The sequence below is a fragment of the Doryrhamphus excisus genome, linkage group LG11 (assembly GCF_037039965.1).
Source record: "Doryrhamphus excisus strain RoL-2023G ecotype Guam linkage group LG11, RoL_Dexc_Guam_v1.1, whole genome shotgun sequence".
NCBI lineage: Eukaryota > Metazoa > Chordata > Actinopteri > Syngnathiformes > Syngnathidae > Doryrhamphus > Doryrhamphus excisus.
Genome location: NC_136367.1, coordinates 881,547 through 903,774, shown reverse-complemented (window position 1 = coordinate 903,774; position 22,228 = coordinate 881,547). Strand labels below are relative to the sequence as shown.

The following is a 22,228-nucleotide window of genomic DNA, read 5'->3' as shown; positions in this document are numbered from 1 at the left end:
TTCAGATGTGGTGATTCCTGAAGTATAACATCTCATATTTTTGCTGCATCCAAAACGTGTACTTTGACCAAAGTCCGACAAAATATGACGCCTCATGAAACATAACCGGCATATTCCACACACAACGTTGCAAAAATGAATGAAGAAAATGCGTATGCAAATGAGCTGACGTCTGCAATGACACACAACGACAACTTCGGAGTGTTTCCGTTTCCGGGTTAGGGTAAACCTCCAAAAGCAGCATGGGATCAAATACATGGGATTACTTTCTCCCATTTACATACAATATGATGACGCGTGGAAATACCTTTTCCTTGGAGATATTCAGCTTGCTTCCGATGACCTCAGCCATTCGGAGTTGACTTTCGGGATGAGACAACATTGCTGTGAAGCAGTCAAGGGCCTGACAGAAAGAAACATTACAAAATATGAAGCTTTCACTCAATAAATTCAGAGTAATGACACACATCAAACAAAAAATGCCCCACCTCTTGAAACACATGCTGTCCTGTGCCGGATGAGGTGCTGTCAAAGTTGACGCTGATCCTCTCACACCATTTCAGTAAATCCCTAGAGAATTCAACACACACACAGATGACGACGGCAATCACTCCTCCACAGTTGGCATCTGACATGCTTTTTATTGCACTTAAAAATGCTGCGTCTTCATACAAATGATATACTGGCAAGTTGACATTTTTCCATTATTACTGATTTTACTAATATGACTTATAGTTCTGAATTAACATGTACAGTATGTTAGTGTATAGTGTGTAATCCCTCCTTTATGGTGGTTAATGGGTTCAGGACGAGACCATAATTCCAAGTTAGAGTTCCTAAATATCCTTTGTAACATATTAGAGCCATCCAGACATGATGTAACATCCCTATAGCCACCTTTACACTCTTTTTACTCAACAATGGTAGACAGAATAAGAGAAAATAAGACACATAAGATATAAATAAGCTGAGTGTGGGGGGACAGGAAGTTAATGGTCATGGTAATTTCATTTGAACATGCATCAGATTACAATTGAGTGCATCCCATAATCAGTTCCCAGTTCCACATGTCCAAAAGGAGTAGGAAGAAGCAAAGCTTATTAAATCCTACCCCTCCATCTGGTACTTTTACAATCAGTAACTGTTACATTTGTTCACTTCCTGCTTTCCTAATGTAGTATAAGTTGTTTTTTTGGGGGCGGATTATTGTGCCTGTTGTGGGCTGACCCTCACCTTAAAGACAGCGCTCTGCCCTCCAGCTTTGTGGGTCTCTCCTCAGGCTGCTGGTGTTCCTGGGAGTTTTGGAGGCATAATGGCTCCAAATGTCTCTCACCAGTCAAATGGCAGTAAATGTCCAAGAGTCGATCTGCCACCATTGTCAGCGTCGGGTACTTGCTGGTAACCACCTACACGCACGCACATGATCAAGTCAGAGAGCAATTATGCAGCTTTGTTGTCGACAGGAGACATCCTGTAGGAGTTTATTACGCAAGTGTGCCCAATGCTTTGTGGGTAATGCAGTGTGATTATTTCTTTACAAATATGTTGCATTTAGTTTGACATTCTTAGAGGGGAAAACTGGCTCATGCACTTGACCTACCATCTTCAGCTCTTCTCGTGTCATGTTTCCAATCTGTAGCTTGGTCCAGTACTTATCCAGTAAGGCTGCATTGGAGTTTGCTGGTTTGTGCCAACTGCCATCACTGTAGTTCAACCTTCCATGCAGAAACAAGCATTGCATTACTCTTACTTCTAATTTGGTTTTTTCCCTGTACCCAATACCTGAACACAATATTTCTTAAGTTGGACCTTCTAGAAGAGATTCATGACACCAACCAAGGTTCCATTGTAGTCAATTCAAGGGAAAGTAGATTTCTTGATAATATTAATGTTCATACCTTCTTGTTGCAAAGAATTGGAATCCAGGACTTGTGTCAATGCTGTCCTCTCGTCCTGGAATCATTAACTTCTTATTCTCCATCAATGGAAGGAGTACAGATATCTTGGGGAAACAACATCACATTTGTCACAGTACATTCATCATTGAATTCTTCAGGGGTACACAACATTCTGCGTACTCAAACGGTACACATTGAGTTTTTAACTTACCACATCTAGAGGCGCATGATCAATGTCTTCCAACAAAATCCATGTCCCTTTAGACACAGCCTGGGTCAGGGTTCCTGGCTGCCATATGAACTTCCCTGGAATGTCCGTGCATCGATACATCCCGAGCAGGAGCTGGAAAGCAAAGGCACACACGTTCACAGACAGCATGGTCGGTTTTAGCCTTTCAAGTCCACTTTGACTTACCTTGCTGTCCGTCTGATCCCCAAGCTGGACCTTCAAAAAGCTCTGACTCTTTGCATGACCTGTAACGGCAGCCATCATCTCCACCAGGGCGGTTTTACCACATCCGATGGGCCCCTCCAGAAGCACGGGCTTCTGTGAAGCCACGGCCAATGCCAGCCTTCTCAGATTGAGACGGGTTGAGTCCACCAGCACCATATCTTTTTCATTCACCTGCAAACAACAAGCAGCATTAAGTCAGACGTAAAAACTAATTATTATTGTTATGAAATCAATTAACTGTGATAAACGGGGCATTTTTGTCATTATTACATAAAACATTTAATAATTACATTAAATTATAAATAAATTAAAGTTAAAAAAGTGTAGTTAATATACAAATAATATGCTTTTTCACCAATATTGCAATAAAAAATATATATAATATAATAAAATTTTCATTTAAATGAATATATAAAATGAAAATGATCAAAGTGGCCCTTGCTTCTTTGATTTTTCAGGATGATACATGAAAATAATGAATAATAATTATTGGTATCATTAGTATATGCGAGAAAGGAAAGGTTTACCTGCACAGCCTCTTCTGGAGCGATTCTGGGTAGCAAAACACCACAGACTGCCACCACACTTTGACACAAGTCCTCCGATACCACTTGACCCTGCGTATACTTCTTGTTTTTGTCCTTGCACCACATTGCAGACCCCTGATTGGCCAACACCAGGGCTCTTTCTACCTCCAACTGCTGAGTTTCTTCAAAGGCACTGGAGAGTACAAAAAGTCCAAGTGCATCTTGTTGTATTTACAACTCAGATAATAGCATGAAATATGACATACCTGATTTTCATTTGAAGAACCTCCTCACTGCTAAGAACATTTCTCAGAAAGATCGTTTTCTGATGATCCGTCATACGAGACACCAGCGCTAAACAATGAGCAGTGTACCTGTTAAAGACAATAGAGAAAATAAACTCTATTATTGGCTTAAAAAAAACACAATCATCTGATATTGGCGATGACTGAAGATATAAATGCACCTGTTCATTTTTAATGGTGTCAGTTTAATGTCAATTTAAGGGCATAGTGTGTCCAAATGTTTTCCAGCTTTGTGATATAAGTGAAAAAGCCCATTATTAGTATGAATTATGCTCTTTTTTCCCTCGAATATTTACATTTCTTCTTAAATAACCTTTATGTTTTGGACTTTTTTAAATTATATATTCCGTTGAATTTACCCAACCTAAATCCTGTATTTTGTTTGTTTCACATAACATTAAATAACATGTTTAATACTTCAACTCTAAGCTACTAAAATTGTATTATTTTTCCTCATAATAGTACAAGTTTTTTGTAGTAAAATTATGAAAAAATGTTTTTGCTTCAACTGGAGTTTTTTTCCATTTCTGCTGTTTTTATTCCCCAACGATTTCAACTTTCCTCTTGTAAATTGTCTTCTCATAATCACAGCTTTATCCCCAACCTATTTTGACTTTATTATCATAAAATAGAACTTTTTCCGCAAGTAGATTTTCCAGAAATTACAACTTATTATTACGACTTTTAAATAATGTCTTTTTTTCTTTAGTATTTCAACTCTATGCTACTATAATGTTATTTTTCCTCATAATGTTACAACATTGTTCTCATAAATACCGACTTTAGTGGCTTGCTGCAGTACGAAGACAAAAACAAACAGAAAATGAAATGATTGCGTACCATTACACCCTAATGTATCAACACGTTCTACTGTGAATGACTTCTGTCGGAAGGAAACGCTCACCTTCGAACCATAACATCTCTGGTGAGCAGCTGGGAAACACACGGACTCCAGTCCCAGAGTGTTACAAACTTGGCACAATCACTCTTGAGGAAGCGAAGAGTTGCAGCCATGAGGTCACGGAGCTTCATGCGCCTCGGACCATACTGGACACCCGATGCTTCTTCGCTGGTGAAGAAGAGCCTCTGGAACACTGGAGGGGCATCACGGAAGTATCTTGCAGCAAACCTGATAAGCATAACACAATTCAATGTAGATGTAAACATAGTCATTTTCATTTTATGCAAGGACTGCTGTGACATTTATGCTTGTAAACACTGACTTAAATAATTAAATAATGGATGTAATGTCACCATAGTTGGTGAAAATGGACACTCACGACTTGGCGTCAGGGCTGAAGTAAACAAGTTTACTGAGAGCCACACAGAGGCGTTCGTGTAGATCATGGCTGGTCCGTCCATTCGTCTTAACTCGCTTTGCGTTCCGCTCCAGCAAGTCCAGAACCAGAGGTCGCAAGTGTCTGGCAACTAATAAGGTACCATCCTTCTCCACCAGAAGCTGGGCCAGACACTCCAGAATACACTGCCTGTCCTGCTGATTCCATATCTGAAAAAAAAGAGTCCTTAGAGGTGGAGCACTGGATGACAACAACATGGAACATAATGATAATGACATAGTCAAATATGACATGTGGGGGGTGACTACAAAGAAATCTTACCTGTTTTGAGAGATATTGGTGTAGTTGGTTGTTTTTAATGTGTTTACTTATAATACCCAGCGACGACAGGCTCAGTTCTAAATGTTCCATATCGTAGCATTGGTCGTCCACGGTCTAACAAATGTATTTTGCTCAAGAGGGACGCTGTCGCAAGTTTGCCTTAAGATGCGTCGCATCACACGAGCACGCTCCGGATGCTCTCCACATGGGAGAGAAAACTCCTTCTTCCGGGTTGAGTTGACTCCGCCCATTGAGCTACGACGCAGAGTGATGACGTTTAAGAAACCTTACCGAGAATAGTCATTTTTAAGGTGAGAGAACACTTCACTTCTTTTTTTACATAATATAATTAACCTTATGTTTCATTTAGAAAACCACGTTCAAAGGATATTATATATATTTTTGTTTCTGTTGTTGTTTCGAACTTACCACACTCCAGTCCAGTAGATGGAGTCAATCAAGTCAGACATTGACTGACAATGAGTCCACAAGAAGAGGAAGAAAACGAAGAAGAACTTCATTAGAACAAACAAGGGGAATGAAACCGGTGTCTGTACTAACGTCTTACAATTTTGTGGCACTGGAAACATCGGATAAGGTTAACGAGAAGGATTGTATTTCTGAAGGTTTCTTCGCATTGACAATAATTGTGGACAACCGAGAATCTAACCATGGCGACTAAATAGTCTCTCTGTCCGCGGGAAAATGTCGTTACTTCCTGTGCAGATGTCTGTTGGCGCGACATTCTACTTCAGCTGGAGACTCTAGGGCATTATCCAAACACGTAAGTCCATCCATATATACTATGTGATGTTAACGGGTTACTAAGGACAATTTGTAGGTCTCTGTGTACCTTAAGGTCAAGCAGTTTGCGACAATATATCCAACATCAACAAACATCGAAAAACTGATGACATCGGCTTGTGCTATTGTCGAGGCCGGGTTGGCTAACCAATCCTAAACACGCTAGGAACAAATTAACCTTAAATAAAGTGAGGTTCCAAGACACCTAATTGTGACCTAATTGGCCTGTGTTTTAGTGATTGTGTTTATTGTGATTGTGATTGCGCCCAAAACAAAGTTAACAGTGACTGACAAAGCAGTATTTTTTTGCATTTTGCTCAAGGATACTTCACCAGGCTATGTGAACCCACAACTCCACTCATGTCTGTTCAACAGTCACAGCCTGCCAGACTTCCTTGTCCATTTTCAGACTCTGTTCAGACTCTGTTCAGTCTGCCATATGATACAGTAAACTATCCCGTCTTTGAGTGAAGATTAACACCTTCAAATGGTAAAAAAAAGTCAAAATCATCCCCATAAAAATGACTCATTAGCACTCATTGTAGGACACACTTTGTCAGAGCTCACAAGCCAGACATGAGGGCACAGCATTTACTAACTAGACAATCTTGGCCCAATATGTGTGGTGGAAATAACAAGTTTTTGTGGGACTACCGTGTTCCAGACAGTGAGCACTGTGGTTGTCTCCACCTCCATGGACGCACAGCGTGTCCGACATTAATGCACCTTTCTCGGCGAGACCGTTGCTTCTGGCTTCAGCAACAATTTGACGGATATATCACATCCATGTTCACAAAAAACAGTCGCATGTGAAACGTCGTTGACAGATGAAAATATTGTTCTCTTGCTGGGAATCACCAACTACAATAACTTCTGCATAATGCATAATGAACTGAAGCAAGTAAGGACTGTATTCTTTCCAGGTACAAAAGTGACAGAGGCATGCAGTAAAATGGAGTGCATCAGCAAGGACGTGGATTTTGGTGGTATGCATAAGAATCTCATTGAGTTTGGGATAATTTATCACTCTCTATGTTTACACGGGCTGAAAAATAACAAAGATATTACTGCATGAAATGGGTTGAAACCAGCTTTTTAAAACTCATTTAAAACCTTCATGTGATTGTGTTGTAGCTCCAAGCCATGCTTGTTACAAGTGAGCTCAGGTGAAATTAGGACATGCAATTTGTAGCACGCCACAGAAAAGGAGCGCTTGATTTGCTAACCTACCTAGCTCAGTACGGATAATTGTGCATCATTTGAGTTTTTCTTTTATTGGTAATAAGCAATTTTTTTTATGTCAGATTAACGTGAACCCGTACTTATTATTTAACTAAGAGTTAAAAACTATTTAGTATTACCACATGGTATTTTATGTTGTTTGATGGCATTTTAATATGTACAGATGCTGAACATGTCAGTGAAGATTCCGTGGACATTTATGATGATTTGGATCTCCAGGCTGTCAGCAGTTCAGGTGAAAATGAATTAGATTTTACTTTAAATGTTTTTTTTTATGTTTTGACGAGCTGCAGTGGGTGAGTCTTACAAACGGTTTTCTGTTACTTTACTGCCATTTTATCTATCAAGTCAACATTTCATTCACAATAGCCACGTATGCATGGACCCAAATATTCCAATTCCATTCGGGTTATTTGCTCAAATGGAAAGAACGTAACCTTTGTATACACCTCATTCCGAAAGAAAAGTGCCAATCCGAATGAATATATAATGGGATTCCCAGGGGTGGAATATTCCTTTCCCCAATCCGATTGAGGTATCTTGTACCCGCTGAGTGCTGAGTAATTCTCACTGGCTTGATGTGACCCAAATGTTTGTAATGATCATGCTGGGCAGTTTGATAGAACTCAGGACTGACTATTGCTGGTGTTTTTCTTCTTACAACACAGAGAGGTCCCCACCAGCTCTTTCTCGGCTGCAAGCATCAATGGATCTATATGAAGACATTGTACGAGAAGAACAACAGGGAAGGGAATCCGCTTTCATTGACGTAAGTAGATGATGTCATCATTTGGATACATGACCGTGATGCAAAACAGAGCAGAGCTATTCAAAAACTCTGTTTTGGTGTTCTTTTTGCTTTCTGTCATAAGAAATGTGGTTGTTTTGTAGTAGTAGTAGTTTATGTGTTAACCCACTGGGGTCCTTTTTCATTAACTACCCTTAAGAGGTCAATAAAAGTCCCCTCTTCTGACCTCAAAGGGTACTATATTTGCCCCAAGTGTCTGAATGAGCTATGAGCAAATGAGAATTTGATAATTGTTCATGAAAAAGCAGTTCCATATGTAGTAACATAACCACTTCCACACTTGAAAGGGGACAGGATGGCTGTGAGTGTCAAAGCATCTCAAAGTGTTTCTCTTGTTGTTTGGCTGTTGCAGTTGAAGTCGCGATTCCAAGCAGCCCAAAACCAAATTAAAGAGTTACGGAGGAGACTGGAGCAGATGGAGTTACAGGTTTGTTGTCTAATTTTCTTCTTCGTTCTTCATGGGCAGCCTAACGTCTTTACACGTCTTTCACTTATTTTTGTTTGTTACAGAACACAGGGCTGAACACTGAGAACCATCTTCTCAAAAAGAACATCTCAGCTCTTTTACGGACAGCGAGACAAGAGGTTATGCGAAAGGACGCAGAGATTCAAAGGCTGAACCAGCCGTAAGTTGAAAAACAGCATATCGTCTTGTGAAAATAGCTGACAAGTGTTCATGTTTGTCTTTTAACTTGGGGTGTCCTAATGCAATTCAATTCACCTTAAAGTGCAATTATTTTCCCCCCACAGGTCAGCCAAAGGTCAACATCATCATCAAAATCCCTCCTGCCAGTCCTTTACTAGCTCCTTGAGCAAGCTGCCGAAGTCCACTGTGCCATCACCCATTCCCACCTCATCCTCCTCTCCTCAGACATCATCTTCAAGGGACGATTGTCTTCCAAAGCTTCATCTTGAAGCACCCAAGAAGGAGAGTGGAAAGACCAGCCTCGCTCAGCCTACCTCTCACAATCGTTCCAAAGGTTCCTCAGTGCATGAAGGCGACAAGGAGCTCTCCATCAGCAATTCTGTCAGTTCGTCAACCTGGCATCATGGCTCAGAGAAGCACAAATCTAAGCACAGAGAGGACAAATGTCAGAAATTGTTGGACTCTAAAGACAGAAGCTACAGAACTGCTTTGGATTCCAGTTACACCATTGAGAAAGTCAGGTCTCATAAATTAGACAGAGAAAGAAGACATGACTCCCGGACATGTGAAAGCAGGGACTACCAAAACGTAGACGGGCATCGCAGATCAGAGGGTGCTAAAAGTCCTCCGGTAAAGAATTTAAATCCTGTAGGTTCTTCAGACGACTCAAACGGGAGAACCCATGAAAAGAAACATCGATCTGGTCACAGCTGTTCAGAGGACCGCAGTCGCCACAGCAGAAAAATCAAGACGAGTGTTGAAAAGAGCAGTTTAGAGCTGGAACTCAAACGTTCAGACTCAAAAGAGCGGAAGAGATCTTCTGTAAATCCGCATACAGACGAGAAGCAAAGGAATCGGCACAAACACCGTGGAGATGAAAAGGCCAAAGGTCATACAAGGAACACTGCCTCAGAGAGCAAGAGAGAAGGTGACAAGCATCCACCAGGAGAAGCCCACAATAATAAACCCGATGCCAATAACAAGGAAAGACAAGGAAAGAAGCATATGCAAACACCAACCAAGGAACTACTGGAAGACAAAAGTGAAAACAGGAAGTTGTGCTTCATGGAAACACTAAATTTAACCCTTTCGCCAAATAAGCAGCTGCCAGCCAACAGCAGCCAGAGCGATGGACTCGCTGCATTGCATCCGGTACTTGAAAGCGGGCCTTGTGCGGATATGTACGTCATCGATGAAATCGGCGGCAGTGAATTCCAAGCTTGTCTGGAAGAGTTGCCTGCAGATTCCGTGGAAACCCCCATTTCAGAAACGCTTGTGACGAGAGATGTTCAAGAAAGACACGCAAGCGTGGAAGACGCTGATGTTCAAGCTACTTCTCTGTCATCCCAAGCTCCAACAGCGGATGAGATAGCTCCATGTTTGACCCCCAAAGCACAAGACAATAGCTCTCCGGTAGGAAAAGACAACCCACACGGCCAATTAGACATATCGAAACAACTACCGGTAGATGCTACTGACCATGTCCCTCACACATGTGGAAGTGGTAATGGTAAGAGTGGAAATAGCGCTGAGCAATGTGCTGCCGTCACACAGCTAGCTGATTCAAGACCGGCTCAGGATAAAGTCATGGAATATGCAGTCACATCTAAAAATGTATCCACCCATGAAGATGTTATTCACCCTCATCCACAAAGTAGACAGACGTCTCCCATCACCCGACCTCAGGACGCTCAACTAGATGTCCATCCCCCTGCTTCTTCCAACCCCGCCAATGATAAGGACACGTGCTCTGTTCAAGATGATCTCCAAGATGTAAACGCTGTATCTAGTACAATAAGTCTAGAATCTGTCCCACAAGAGGGCCTGAGTCTGCCTGAGGCTATTTATGTTCTAACAAACAAGGACGACGGTGGCGGCTCCTGCCTCACGACAGACCACGTCTCGTCCATCGGCTGTATTGGCGTGTCAAACGTCAGCAGCACAACAGAGGAAACGTCCCCCCCAGGCCGATACCGTGAGGCCACCGCCACACCAAAGAAAAACCAGTATGAAAAGAGCTGTGAGAAAAAAGTCAAGCCTTCCTGTTCAATGCCTTTACTTCATGACGAGGACTCCATGATGCGTACACTCAGCAACCTCAAGAGAATCCCTGATGCAATCAGCCCTTTAAGGAGTCCGATCCACGTGAAGAAGAGAAGTCACCTCCTGGTTCATGGGAAGCCTGGGCATGTCAAAAGCCTACAAAAAGGTAACATTGCAACTCAAATTTCATTTTATTATGCTATCAAGAAGTTATCAGGGACGTCCAAACCTTTCCGCACATTCTGGAAAAAAAGGTTTTGTTTGTAATATTATGACTTTATAGTCGCATTTTTGCCTTCGTCGCTCCGGAGTATAAGTGGCACAAGGCGAGAAATGCATAATTAGGTAGAAAAAAACATACATAAGTCGCACTGGAGTATAAGTCGAATTTTTTGTGGGTAATTTATTTTACAAACTTTACCAAAAACAGACATTATGTCCTCTTGGAAGGCAAGTTCAATTCAAAGATTCATTCTACAATATCATTTTTAGGGGGGGTCCCAAAACCTCCAAAACAAATGAACATGTCCCTTGTTTATACCCCTGTGTCAGTTTTTGCCATTTCGGATTGAGGTGGTTGGGGGGGGGGTGCTTCTTCTCTAATAGATATTTTTATGTATTTTATGTATTGTTCCAGCTGGGGGTGTTTTCATTTTGTAGTTTTGGTAAGGAAACATCAAGACATGGCATCTTTCTAGTGTTTTTGCTCACCATGTAACTGAAGTCATGTGTTTTCTTTTGTGTGTGCAGAGTTCTCAAGCACAGCCTGTGATGCCAACTCAAAGAAACAGGATTTAAATAAAGAAAATAAATATCCAGGTTGTACTTTAAAACATGCCAAGCAGGACTTGGCAGACCAATTACCGGAAATGCCTTCAAATCTCTCTGACACTGAACTAGAGGAAGGGGAAATTTTAAGCGAAAGCGATGAAGCGTCTTCAGGTTCGCCTCTTCATGCAACCATGCGGACTAAATCGGGTGCAGTCAGAAGCAAAGCCAATCCCAAGTCGCTTTTAGAGAAGAAGAAGAAATGTGACGAAAGGACTGCAGCAGAAAGTGCATCAATGCAGCAAAGTCCAGGAAGTAAAAGTCGTTTTAAAACGGTCTGCCCGGTGTCAACCAAGACTTCTTTCGCCACCGTCGAAGAAGTCATGGAAACGTTCAAATTGGTTCGCATGGAAATCCGGAAAAAGTACATGAAGCTCCACAGAACTTTTCCAAAGAGGAGCTTTTGCGGCGTCATGGAGAACTTCAGGGAGTCGTTCGTTCAGTTTGTGGAAGGTGCGCATTTTGGTCAAATATGCTGTCATGCAGCGGAGCTCAAATCAAAGCTGAAGGTTTTAATCATATCGATGTTTAAGAAAGTCGCAGACAACGGTATCGTCAAACGCATCTTTGATCAGCAAGCTGTTGATCTGAAGCAGAGGTTGTGGGACTTTGTCGACGACCAGCTGGACTACCTGCTCAAGGACATTTACACCACACTGAAGAACCTGTGTCGAGCAGTAAGGACTTTTCCAGAAAAGAAGAGGTCTTGTGGAAGTGAGGCTGTCCCTGGACAAAAGGACCAAAAAGGGTTTTTGAGTGCTTTGGAACCAAAGAAGCCTTTGGGTGCACCTTATAAAACAGGTCTTGGAAGTCGAGGCAAAGACATAAGAATTACTCACACAGGAAAACAAAAAAATGTTGATGCGCCTGCAGATCCAGGACTTGACAGTCTTTCTCCTAAAAAGCCTTCAGTTTCAGAGAAACCTCCAAGGGCGTTGGTGGTCAAGTCTCAAAGTACATCTTCTCTTGACAAGACTGACTTTGAACTACTCACAGAGCAGCAGGCTTCCAGTTTAACGTTCAACCTGGTCCGAGATTCTCAAATGGGAGAAATATTCAAGTGCCTCCTGCAAGGATCGGACTTACTGGAGCCCAGTGGAGATAGCACATCGTGGTCTCTCGCTACGCCCAAGAAGAACGTAGAAACGCTCATTAGCATCGCCACTCCAAACAAATTTGACTCTCCGTCCAAATTTCTTTCCCCAACCAAATTTGACACCCCGTCCAAATTGATCGCGACCTGGTCTGGCATCTCACCGCGGAACACGTCTCTACAGACCAAAGACCACATCACGACACATCCAGTTTTATTTGACGAAAGTTGCATGCTCGAGGTTCCGTTCGAGAATCAGGTGACTCTGCAGTCCAGCTTTTTGTCGCAGAGGAATTATTCAATTCTCGCCGAGGATCTGGAAGTTTCCCTAACTATTCCATCACCTCTCAAGTCCGACAGTCACCTCAGCTTTCTGCAACCATCTGGCATGCACACCGTATCCACTCCGGACAGCGTCATCAGTGCCCACATTAGCGAGGACGCTTTGCTGGACGGGGAAGATGCGACAGAACAGGACATTCACCTGGCCCTCGACACGGACAACTCCAGCAGTGGGTCCAGCAGCGGTGTCCCTTCACGGGCGGCTGCCAATGCTTTTGTGTTGAAGCCCGACTTGCCGATGCAGGCCCTCGTGATGGAGAAGTCCAATGATCACTTCATTGTTAAGATTCGTCAAGGGACCACACCGACGTTAAGTCCAACACGAAGGGACGAAGATTCTGCAGACAAGTCGCCAAAACAAGCCAGCCCAGGCAATGAAACATCTAAAGACCTTCTAACGGGCTTACATACGAGTAGTCTTGGTATTGATCCAACCCAAGATGATTTCGCACAAAATAAAGACCCTACTCGTACACCACCTGCATCCGAACGTGCGACAGATGAGCCACAAAAGGCTGCACCTTCTGAACGTATTCATTCAAAGGACAAAGGTCTCACCACTGCAGAAGAAGATGCCCGCAGAGACCCGCGACAGGATAACAAGGAGTGTGAGAAAAGCAAAAAACGAAAGAAACACCAAGAGCATTCCAAAGCAAAGCGTCCAAGAGAAGATCGACAGCACCAAATGGGAGATGCGGCCTTCAGCTCTAAAAAGGAACCCTCGGCGGCGTCCCGTAACAGTTTCTCTGCCATGAACGTTGTCAAGAGAAAAGGAGAAGTGGTGATGGCATGGACAAGGTCAGTACCTGATATCCAAATTCACTCAGGGGCGTATGCAGTGGTTAGCATCATTTATTCCTTTTCCTTCTAGAAGGTCCCACTCGAACCTAAATAAAACTAAAATCATGCTGTTTGCTAACAGCAGAAAGGACACGTACCAGCAAATACAAATAGATGGTGTAGACATTGAAAAGGTGAAGGAAAATACATTTCTGGGGATCACAATAGATGAAAATATGAGCTGGAAACCTCATATTCCAAATATACAACATAAGGTGGCCAGAAATATTTCAATATTGAACAAAGCAAAATCAGAAATCACTCCACACTCTTTATTGCTCTCTGGTTCTACCATATCTTACTTATTGTGTGGAAATATGGGCTAATAACTATAAAAGTTCAATCTTCACTCGCTACTGTACTGCAAAAAAGGCCAGTAAGGATAATTCATAATGCCGCCTACAGAGAACATACTAACTCCTTATTTCTAAAATCACAAATGGTTTGAATCTTGCCTGAGCAAACCGGAGTACGTCCGATCATAATTGTCTCATATCATTTTCCAGAGATGAAGATCGAGCAATTCTTATTGACCTGAAAACCAAAGGTGCTTCACGTGAAACGTTTGCCGACTTGTCCGATAAACTGAAGAAGCCTTCAGAGCAGGTAGGTTGACTTCGGCTTTTCCATAATGATTTTGTGTATACGGCTAATGTTGGCTAGCAAGTGCTAACAGGGTGTAGTACATGAAGTGTTGTCTTAATGGACGTTACGTAGCTGACATGTTATGTAAACAACTATTGGGGAATTTTACTGGTCGCGGCGAACAGGCTCTTGTGTGCTAGCTAACGCCCCGCAGTACCGACAACAACCCTACTTTGCTGGACTATGTCGGCGACGTTGGGGGGCCAACGCTGGGGGGCCAACTGGAGCCCAGTTCCTGGAACTTTGGGCTATTTTTCTGGCACTGCAACATTTTCTGCTGAATCTCAGGGGCCGGCATGTCCTAGTGAAAACACACCACACGACTGTGGTGGCATATATTGATCACCGGGGGGGGGGGCACCGCACCCGTTCGCTTCGCTTACACAGGCTGGAACAGCAGGTCCTCCCTTGGATTAGGGCAAGGCTCCCTCAATGCTACACATGTTCCAGGGGTGCTGGACAGGGCTGGGTATGGGGCTGTATGCGCCCCCCCACCCACTCAGCCTTATTGCACCAAATCTGGCCAGAGTTGGGGAGCAGGGAGTGTCACTGATTTTGGTGGCGCCTATGTGGCCATCCACGCATTGGGTCGCAGAGATTGGTCGAACCCTGGCCTCTCCCTGCTATCTCAGGCGAGAGTGGGGATGCTTCATTTAAGCATACAATATTTCAATGTTCTTCAATGTGCACGTTTTAAAACGAATAGGCCATATTGACCCAGGTAACGGAATGATTTATTCATTAGTATGTGTTTGAAAAACCACAACCAAGTGAAGCGGTGGAATTGGAAGCATCAAGTGGCGAGCGATGGGTGAACCGGAGTAATTTGTGTACTTTTGTGTACTTTTTCAGATTGCACAGAGATTTTACCAGCTCATGAAGCTCTTTAAGAAGCAGGGGAAGATGGACGTCTGATCGCAGGATCGTCATTCAGGGATTCCCGTCTAGCGTTGTCACGGTACAAACTGAAAGATCCCAAACAAATGAAGACCATTTTCAATGGAGAAGCGTTTGTCCTTTCCTGTCATACGACCGCAAAAAAAAAACCTTGACTGAACTTGAACTGATCCTGCAGTTGTGCTAATTACGTTAAAAATATGTTTTTCTAATATTTTATTTGTAGACACTAATGGTATTTTTGTATCCATCTCATTGCTTGTGAGTATTGTGTATATTTGATACAGTATATCAACAATAGGTAAAATAAAGTTTTATTTGATGGTTTTACTGACATTTGTAGGAACGAAAACGTGTTCATCCTCCAAAAACAAAATGTCCCGGGCGCAGACCAAGAGAGATGTGTACATGTTTATGAGAACACGCTAAATAGTGCCACGTGAGCGTGTGCTATTTTTCCAGCCGGGTGTCCTGTTAAGAGTGGCAGGATGAAACAAACCTCAGGGCATTATAGGGCCATGATGGATCAATTATTGCAAACTGGAGACCTAGTTCCCAACAGCCATAAAATGATCAGCGCTGGCGAGTCGAGTCTTTTCTCTTCCAAAGAGAACAATGACAGAAGATGGACCGTCCATCCGTGTGAGTAATTCCTCGATATTCCGTCTGACGGAAGGGCAACAGCACATTAAAAGTGAGCGATTGCTCGTTTGTTTCTCCGACTGCAGATGTGAGCGAGAATGGGGGATTGGAATTTGTTAGGGAGCATTTTAGAGGAGGTCCATATCCACTCCACCATCGTGGGGAAGATCTGGCTCACCATCCTCTTCATTTTCCGCATGCTCGTGCTCGGCGTCGCGGCCGAGGACGTCTGGGACGATGAACAGAGCGAGTTTGTTTGCAACACAGACCAACCCGGCTGCAAGAACGTCTGCTATGACCAGGCGTTCCCCATCTCTCTGATTCGCTACTGGGTGCTTCAGATCATATTCGTGTCGTCTCCGTCGCTGGTCTACATGGGACACGCGCTGTACCGTCTGAGAACCCTTGATAAGGAGCGACACCGAAGAAAAGCCTGTCTGAAAGCCGAGCTGGAGGGAACCGACCCCGTCCAAGACCAGAAGCGAATCGAGCGAGAGCTCAGGAAACTGGAGGAACAGAAGAAAGTCCGGAAAGCTCCCCTTCAAGGCTCTCTGCTGCGAACGTATGTCTTCCATATCTTGACGCGATCCGTGGTGGAAGTGGGTTTCATCATCGGTCAGTGTGCTCTGTACGGCATCGGACTGTCTCCTCTGTACCGTTGTGAGAGGCTGCCTTGCCCTAACAGCGTGGATTGTTTTGTCTCTCGACCAACAGAGAAGAACTTCTTCATCGTTTTTATGCTCGTGATCTCCGGTGTCTCTTTGTTCCTCAATCTACTCGAGATCTTCCATCTGGGCGTGAGAAAGATCAAGCAAAGTTTGTATGGCTACAAATACGGAGACAACGACAGCGTGGGCAGGTTGAAGAAAAACTCCATGCCGCAGCAGGCTTCCTCCCCACGCAGGTCGATGCCGCACACGCAGATAACCTGCTCGTTTGTGTCCGGCCGTGACGGAGACGCTCAGGAATCGACCGCCGTGGAACCTCGCACTCAGGAGCCCAGCAGCACCAACCACCTACCGGCACAGACTTACCAGCCAAGCCGAGCCGACATCCAGAGTCTGGACGTGGAGAGGCGGTCCTCTTACAGCGATGACTCGGATGTACCGCCGAACTCGCTCATGCTGCAGCACTCGGGACCTCCATCTGCTTTAATGAGCAGCCACATGAATATCCCAGCGACCCTGAACTTCTCACAGAGAAAGCAGAGCAGAGTGAGCGTGTACAAAGAACTCAGCGACGCAAGTGTTTCTCTGGGAAGTGACCGCTTCCCAACGGCCAGGAAGAGCAGCTTCATGTCCCGAGGAATGTCCGATGGAAGGCAGGGCACTCCTTCCGCCAGCCTCAGCTCTATCGCAGGAACCAACAGCGATGCCCCGCACTTCCATCAGGAAGAGAGTCCGGGGGTGACGCCACCGCCTCCGGGCGCCGGGAGGAGGATGTCCATGGTGAGAATACGCCACAGGGGGTGTTACCTTTAAGGCAGGGGTGTCCGGGCTTTGTCCAGTGGGGGCCACATAGTGAAACATGAAAGGACGCGAGGGCCACTTTCATATTTTGTAAACACATATAGTTTATACACATATACTTTTAGTAAATGCTTCCCAGGCTGCACTTTAAAAGACATCTGAATACAGTATGTGATGATAGCGTTGTATCTACAGTATATAGTTATCTTTCACCTCTTAACATGCAACATTTGTTGGCTTAGTGAGGAAAATAAATATTTTAATACATATTTTATTACATAGATGTGATAATGTATGATGATATCAGCCGATATCGTTTTTCATTTGCAAACATCAGCCCATAATAGTATGAGAACGATGATACTAGGAAGGCATGTCGTCTAACTGGAGAAGTGCTCGCAGTACTTCCTCTGTTCAGCAGATGGCGACAGTGAGGCGTCAACTATGAAGACGCACATACTGCATACACTAGATATGTTTTATTTTCCATGCTAGAACTACGATTTTATTTTCCATATTTTGACTTTCTGTTTTAGCACATCTATTAGTTAGTAATTGATGAATGTCACACTTTCTTTATCATTTCAGAACATGATTCTGGAGCTCTCTTCAATCATGAAAAAGTGAATTTGGAGGTGAGGTGTGTTGCGTGGACACGGCCTCGGCGTGTCTTGTTTGTTTGTGTGTTGTTCTCTTTCATATGACATTTCACTAACCAATGATCGTGTAAAGCACATTTTATACATAATAAGAATCCGTTTGTATTTGGCCCAACAAAGTGAAAGGCTATGGATTAGCTAGTGCGTTTCAACGTGTTTTTGGCGCCTTCTAGTGGTGGGTTAAAATGGCAACCAATAACAGGAAGTGTAAAACAGGAAGTTCTCTTTTCTGCATTAAATCCTGCCAAATACAACAAGCTGTTTGTTCCTTGGAGGATGCAATGGTGGAAAATATCCATGTTAATTAGCTGGAGATCACGTTGCCTGTAACAAAATTTAGCGAGGACAGCAATGGTGCTGACTTCCACTTCCTGTTTCCATGTCTTAGCAAGCTAATGGATGCTAACAAAGAAAGCGGAATGGAAGACTCACTAGACATATTTTTATCATGCCTACAATATTGAGTAATAGGAGTGTATTAATTAGAAATGAGCTGCACAGTGGACAAGCGCGCAGGCCACACAGCTAGGAGACCCGAGCCCTGCTGTGATTGGCTGGCCACCAGTCCAGGGTGTAGCCCGCCCAAAGGCAGCTGGGATAGGCTCCAGCATACAAACGACCCTCGTGAGGGTAAGTGCTATAGAAAATGAATGGATGGATAACTATAAATGTGACTGTAGGGGTGTTACTTCATGTCTACAGGGCTCTAATAATATGAACTGTATTTAGGTTTTCTACATCAATATTCCAAATAGGCAGTATGTTATTATTATTATTATTATTATTATTATTATTATTGGGGCTGCGTGGCAGTTGAGTGGTTAACGCGCAGGCCTCAGAGCTAGGAGGACCAGGGTTCGATTCCACTCTTGGCCATCTCTGTGTGGAGTTTGCATGTTCTCCCCGTGCATGCGTGGGTTTTCTCCCACATTCCAAAAACATGCTAGGTTAATTGGCCACTCCAAATTGTCCATAGGTTGTTTGTCTATATGTGCTGGGGTAGGCTCCAGCAATGAGGAATGTTTACGTTGTATGTTGGATACACATGGACGGAACCAACATTGATATGTTATTCTTTATTTCATCAAATGAAATGGTGTCCAGACAAAAACATCATTTATATAATACTATCAATGAAACTGAATGAAAGAGCGATTTTCACAATATCATATTTACAATTTATCAAGTCCAATTTATTGCCACGGCATTTACCATGATGAAAATGATAAAGTACTTGTACGGATTAAGCACAAAAACAGCTATTTTAAATGCTCAGTATTGACACCAAACTAGAAAAAACAACAAGTTGAACTACAAAGCTTAAAAGTGATTACGTTATGCAACGACACTTGCTAACAAACAAGAGTCCATATCATTTGATTAAAAAAAACATGTAGAAAAAACACCTGATGCTGTTTGCTGATACAGTCGTTGAGCAGTTTTGAGAGGTATGAATGATTTCACAGGTAGATAAGTGTGAGGAAGTCCGTACGAGTGACTTGGGGGTGGGGACCGGGCCCCTGCATACGCTCACTCCACGCTTTCAATGCAAACGATGGCCTCTGCGACTTCTAAGGCATGTACAGTATATGGGTGGGTGGGATATTGGGGGTGGGGGGGCACTTGCCTCATCAGTCACACCAACACAGACAAGGAAATTCATCCTTTCACCATCGGAAACCTGCCAATTTCAATCCATCCCTAACCCGACCCCCTAAAGGTAACCCGTATCCCTACCCCCATCCCACATGGTGTTGTCATGTGACAGCTGTAAACATTTTCATATTTTAGAGACATTTTCACAGCCTGCATTCTCATTCCAACAAGACACCAGCGTTTGTTGCTTTCTTCTTAATACCACTACGACTATCACTACTACTACTAGTACTACTACTTCTAATAATAATAATAATGACAAATAAAGTTGAGCCATCTGTGAACAAGGCATGTTTTGTTGATGTTCTTTAGAACCTTTGGAGTCGGAAAAAAAAACTGTGTTTTTGTTTCTTTTACAGATGAGAAAACAAAGGCGACACAAACAGAACAAGCAACGTTCAACATGCAAAATGAGCAAATTGTTGACTATGCGGGGGTAACCAGGCGGACTAAATTGCACTTTGGGCCTCAAACATCATTTTTTGTGACTTTTTTTCCTACTCAGGAAGGCTGGAGAAACACGTCAAGTCTTTGACTCTTCATGTTTCGTCATGTTAAAAGATGTTTTTTTTTTTGGAATGGAACGCATTACTTGTTGTGTACATACTTAGTATATACATTCTGAAGGTAAATACAGCGGAAACTTGGTTAGCATGGTTAATTCTTTCCAGAAGGTCCGACTCTAACCAAAATGTACTTGAACCAAATCAATGATTCCAATAAGAACTGTTGACACAAAACATCCAGACAACAAATCTAAATGCATGGTACTTTAACCTTCACTGAAGACGTGATTGTTGTCGAAGACACGGACATCACCTGACTGTTTTGCAATGACTTATTCCTCAATCCTTCAATCATGTTTTCTTTTCATCGGGGCTGCAAAACAAGCAAAATTGAGCCAAAGAAAGTTGAAAGTGGCAGTATTTTGATAAACAAGGTGAGAAACACAATTGAAATCAAATTCAAATAACTCATAGCAAAACAAGAAGGTGGTTTCCGTGTTGACCAAGCCGCCACGTGGTGTTTTTGGCAAAATCACATCTTCAATCACGTTCAATCATCATTTCTGTTGATGTAGAATAGTTTTATGCATGCAGTAAAACTATAAGAAGGATGTTTTATGATAAAAATATGTTAATAAGATGATATATTGTATGCTAACCAGAAATGTACTCAAATCAAGGCAACATTTTGACGGAAATTTTCCATGTTTACCAAAAAACATGCTAAGCGAGGTTCCACTGTAAATGTATTTTGCTAGGTTAAACTGTCGTTTGATACGTTCAAGAGACATGTTAGACATTTTCACAGTAAAAAAAAAAGTTTTCCCCCTACTAGTGATTTTAGTCCCAAAGTGTTCATAAACAAAATGAAAAAAGAACTTTACAATCAAACGAGCTCATACTGAAAAACAAACAAACCAAGTTTTTTACGGTGAAATATAAATGTAAATACAAAAATAAGCCAAAACTGAGGGGGTGAGTAACATTTTTCTGGACAAGGGGGAAGGTATCAATAACTCCTGAAATCCGATAAAAGCCCAAATCAATGCCGGCATAAGTCAGACATGCGACATGCAAGCAGGGTCAAAGCGTGAAGTCTCACTAAGCACTGAACAACGGCCAAAATAACTCCACTGACATTCATGACAGTCGGTGGCAACTCGAAAATCATCCAATTTGTGGCTGAAAAAAGCCAACATCAAATTTAGAGTATTAAAAAAATGCACAGCTCAGCATTTCTATTTTCACCTTGGTTGAAAGTCCAAATGAGAAGTTTTACATGTAAAACAACAGGAGAGAATATTCAGCCAACAATACAACAACTCACGTATCACATGACCAAGGTCCCTCTACACACCTTAGATCAGAAATAAGTATTTGATCCCCTGCTGACCCCCCCCCCCCCATACAAAGATATGAACTACGGGTTATGAATTGAACAAGTGCTAAATAACAGAGAGGTAAATAAGTATTAGTAATCTCGTTGGCTCCCAACTCCCTTGACATCGCCAACCAGCTCCTCCCTCGTCACTGCGGGCTGCCCTCAATCATCCATTCCAGGTGAAATCTGGCATGGAGCTCCAGAGTGAGGGTGAGTGATTATTATCTTGGGTTTTTATCTTGTGCCTGAGATCAGCTCTTTGGTCTTGCCCATGGTGTTGGCGAGGTTTGACGAGATTAGGGGGTACTTTCTTAGCGCTTGCATGTTTCTTAGATGCATAAGCGCACCGCGGGGGTCACAATGCTTGCTGCTTGGGAGGGGATCAAATACTTATTTACCTCCATCTGATACAAATGACTCTTTTTCATGCTGTTTGTTTACGTTCCGTCTCTGTTACAGGAAAGCTACCACAGCATGATGGAGTGTTTCTAAGGGGGTAAACATACAAAACCCGCTGGGGATCTATCCTATATCCTTGCCTTATATACTAGACTGAAAGCAGGGGTGTCCAAAGTGTGGCCTGGGGGCCATTTTAAAAAATACAGTTCAACGAAAATAAATTAAATCAAAATAGTACGAGAAAAAAGTTGTATCATAATGAGAAAAAAGTCAAAATTTTATGAGGGAAAAAAATGTCATTTTAGTAGTAGTTTGGAGTTGAAATATTAAAGAAAAAATATTTTTTTGTAAAAATATTATGACAAACAAATGAAACCAAATAAAGTGGTCATTTTGTATAATATGGAAATAAAGTGATAGTATTCAAAAAGTACATTTCTAAAGATTGGTATTGGTATGGGACGATTTGACTCATGGATTATCAGGATCGTTATCGGCAGCATAAAACCCTGATGGGAACATCCC

General features: G+C 42.7%; 3 protein-coding genes across 4 annotated transcripts in view; 2 read left to right on the top strand and 1 right to left on the bottom strand.

Moving 5' to 3' along the window:
• mdn1 (midasin AAA ATPase 1) overlaps positions 1-5,034 on the bottom strand; it is a 46,373-nt gene extending 41,339 nt beyond the window's left edge. The window contains exons 1-12 of the mRNA XM_058065282.2: positions 4,804-5,034; positions 4,465-4,691; positions 4,089-4,313; positions 3,146-3,253; positions 2,880-3,072; positions 2,314-2,523; positions 2,110-2,241; positions 1,899-2,002; positions 1,601-1,715; positions 1,234-1,406; positions 489-570; positions 308-403 (exon numbers count right to left, since the gene is read on the bottom strand). Coding sequence (XP_057921265.2) covers positions 308-403; positions 489-570; positions 1,234-1,406; positions 1,601-1,715; positions 1,899-2,002; positions 2,110-2,241; positions 2,314-2,523; positions 2,880-3,072; positions 3,146-3,253; positions 4,089-4,313; positions 4,465-4,691; positions 4,804-4,893 — 1,755 coding nt within the window. The 5' untranslated portion in view covers positions 4,894-5,034. The remainder of the gene's footprint in view (positions 1-307; positions 404-488; positions 571-1,233; positions 1,407-1,600; positions 1,716-1,898; positions 2,003-2,109; positions 2,242-2,313; positions 2,524-2,879; positions 3,073-3,145; positions 3,254-4,088; positions 4,314-4,464; positions 4,692-4,803) is intronic.
• A 205-nt stretch (positions 5,035-5,239) lies between these two features.
• On the top strand, positions 5,240-15,326 carry casp8ap2 (caspase 8 associated protein 2). The gene is made up of 10 exons (XM_058079990.2): positions 5,240-5,587; positions 6,531-6,593; positions 7,013-7,084; positions 7,518-7,618; positions 8,010-8,084; positions 8,168-8,283; positions 8,408-10,512; positions 11,097-13,407; positions 13,956-14,055; positions 14,947-15,326. Exons 2-10 carry the CDS (start codon positions 6,560-6,562, stop codon positions 15,007-15,009), a joined length of 4,977 nt encoding a protein of 1,658 aa, XP_057935973.2. The 5' UTR covers positions 5,240-5,587; positions 6,531-6,559; the 3' UTR covers positions 15,010-15,326.
• A 169-nt stretch (positions 15,327-15,495) lies between these two features.
• Positions 15,496-21,527, top strand: gja10b (gap junction protein alpha 10 b). 2 transcript variants are annotated; one of them, XM_058080235.2, is made up of 4 exons: positions 15,496-15,633; positions 15,720-17,081; positions 17,691-17,737; positions 19,777-21,527. In XM_058080235.2, exons 2-3 carry the CDS (start codon positions 15,732-15,734, stop codon positions 17,727-17,729), a joined length of 1,389 nt encoding a protein of 462 aa, XP_057936218.2. In that variant the 5' UTR covers positions 15,496-15,633; positions 15,720-15,731; the 3' UTR covers positions 17,730-17,737; positions 19,777-21,527. The 2 variants fall into 2 exon arrangements, with proteins under 2 accessions (XP_057936218.2, XP_078650948.1); XM_078794822.1 differs by having other exon boundaries at positions 15,496-17,081.
• Positions 21,528-22,228: the final 701 nt, after the last annotated feature.

Bases quoted from the DNA above. Each gene is read 5' to 3' on its own strand.
- casp8ap2 (XM_058079990.2), top strand. From the start codon at position 6,560: ATGGAGTGCATCAGCAAGGACGTGGATTTTGGTG. The intron at 8,284-8,407 runs GTAAGTTGAAAA...TTCCCCCCACAG, and splicing joins ATTCAAAGGCTGAACCAGCC to GTCAGCCAAAGGTCAACATC. The intron at 14,056-14,946 runs GTAGGTTGACTT...GTACTTTTTCAG, and splicing joins TGAAGAAGCCTTCAGAGCAG to ATTGCACAGAGATTTTACCA.
- gja10b (XM_058080235.2), top strand. From the start codon at position 15,732: ATGGGGGATTGGAATTTGTTAGGGAGCATTTTAGAGGAGGTCCATATC. The intron at 17,082-17,690 runs GTGAGAATACGC...TTATCATTTCAG, and splicing joins CCGGGAGGAGGATGTCCATG to AACATGATTCTGGAGCTCTC.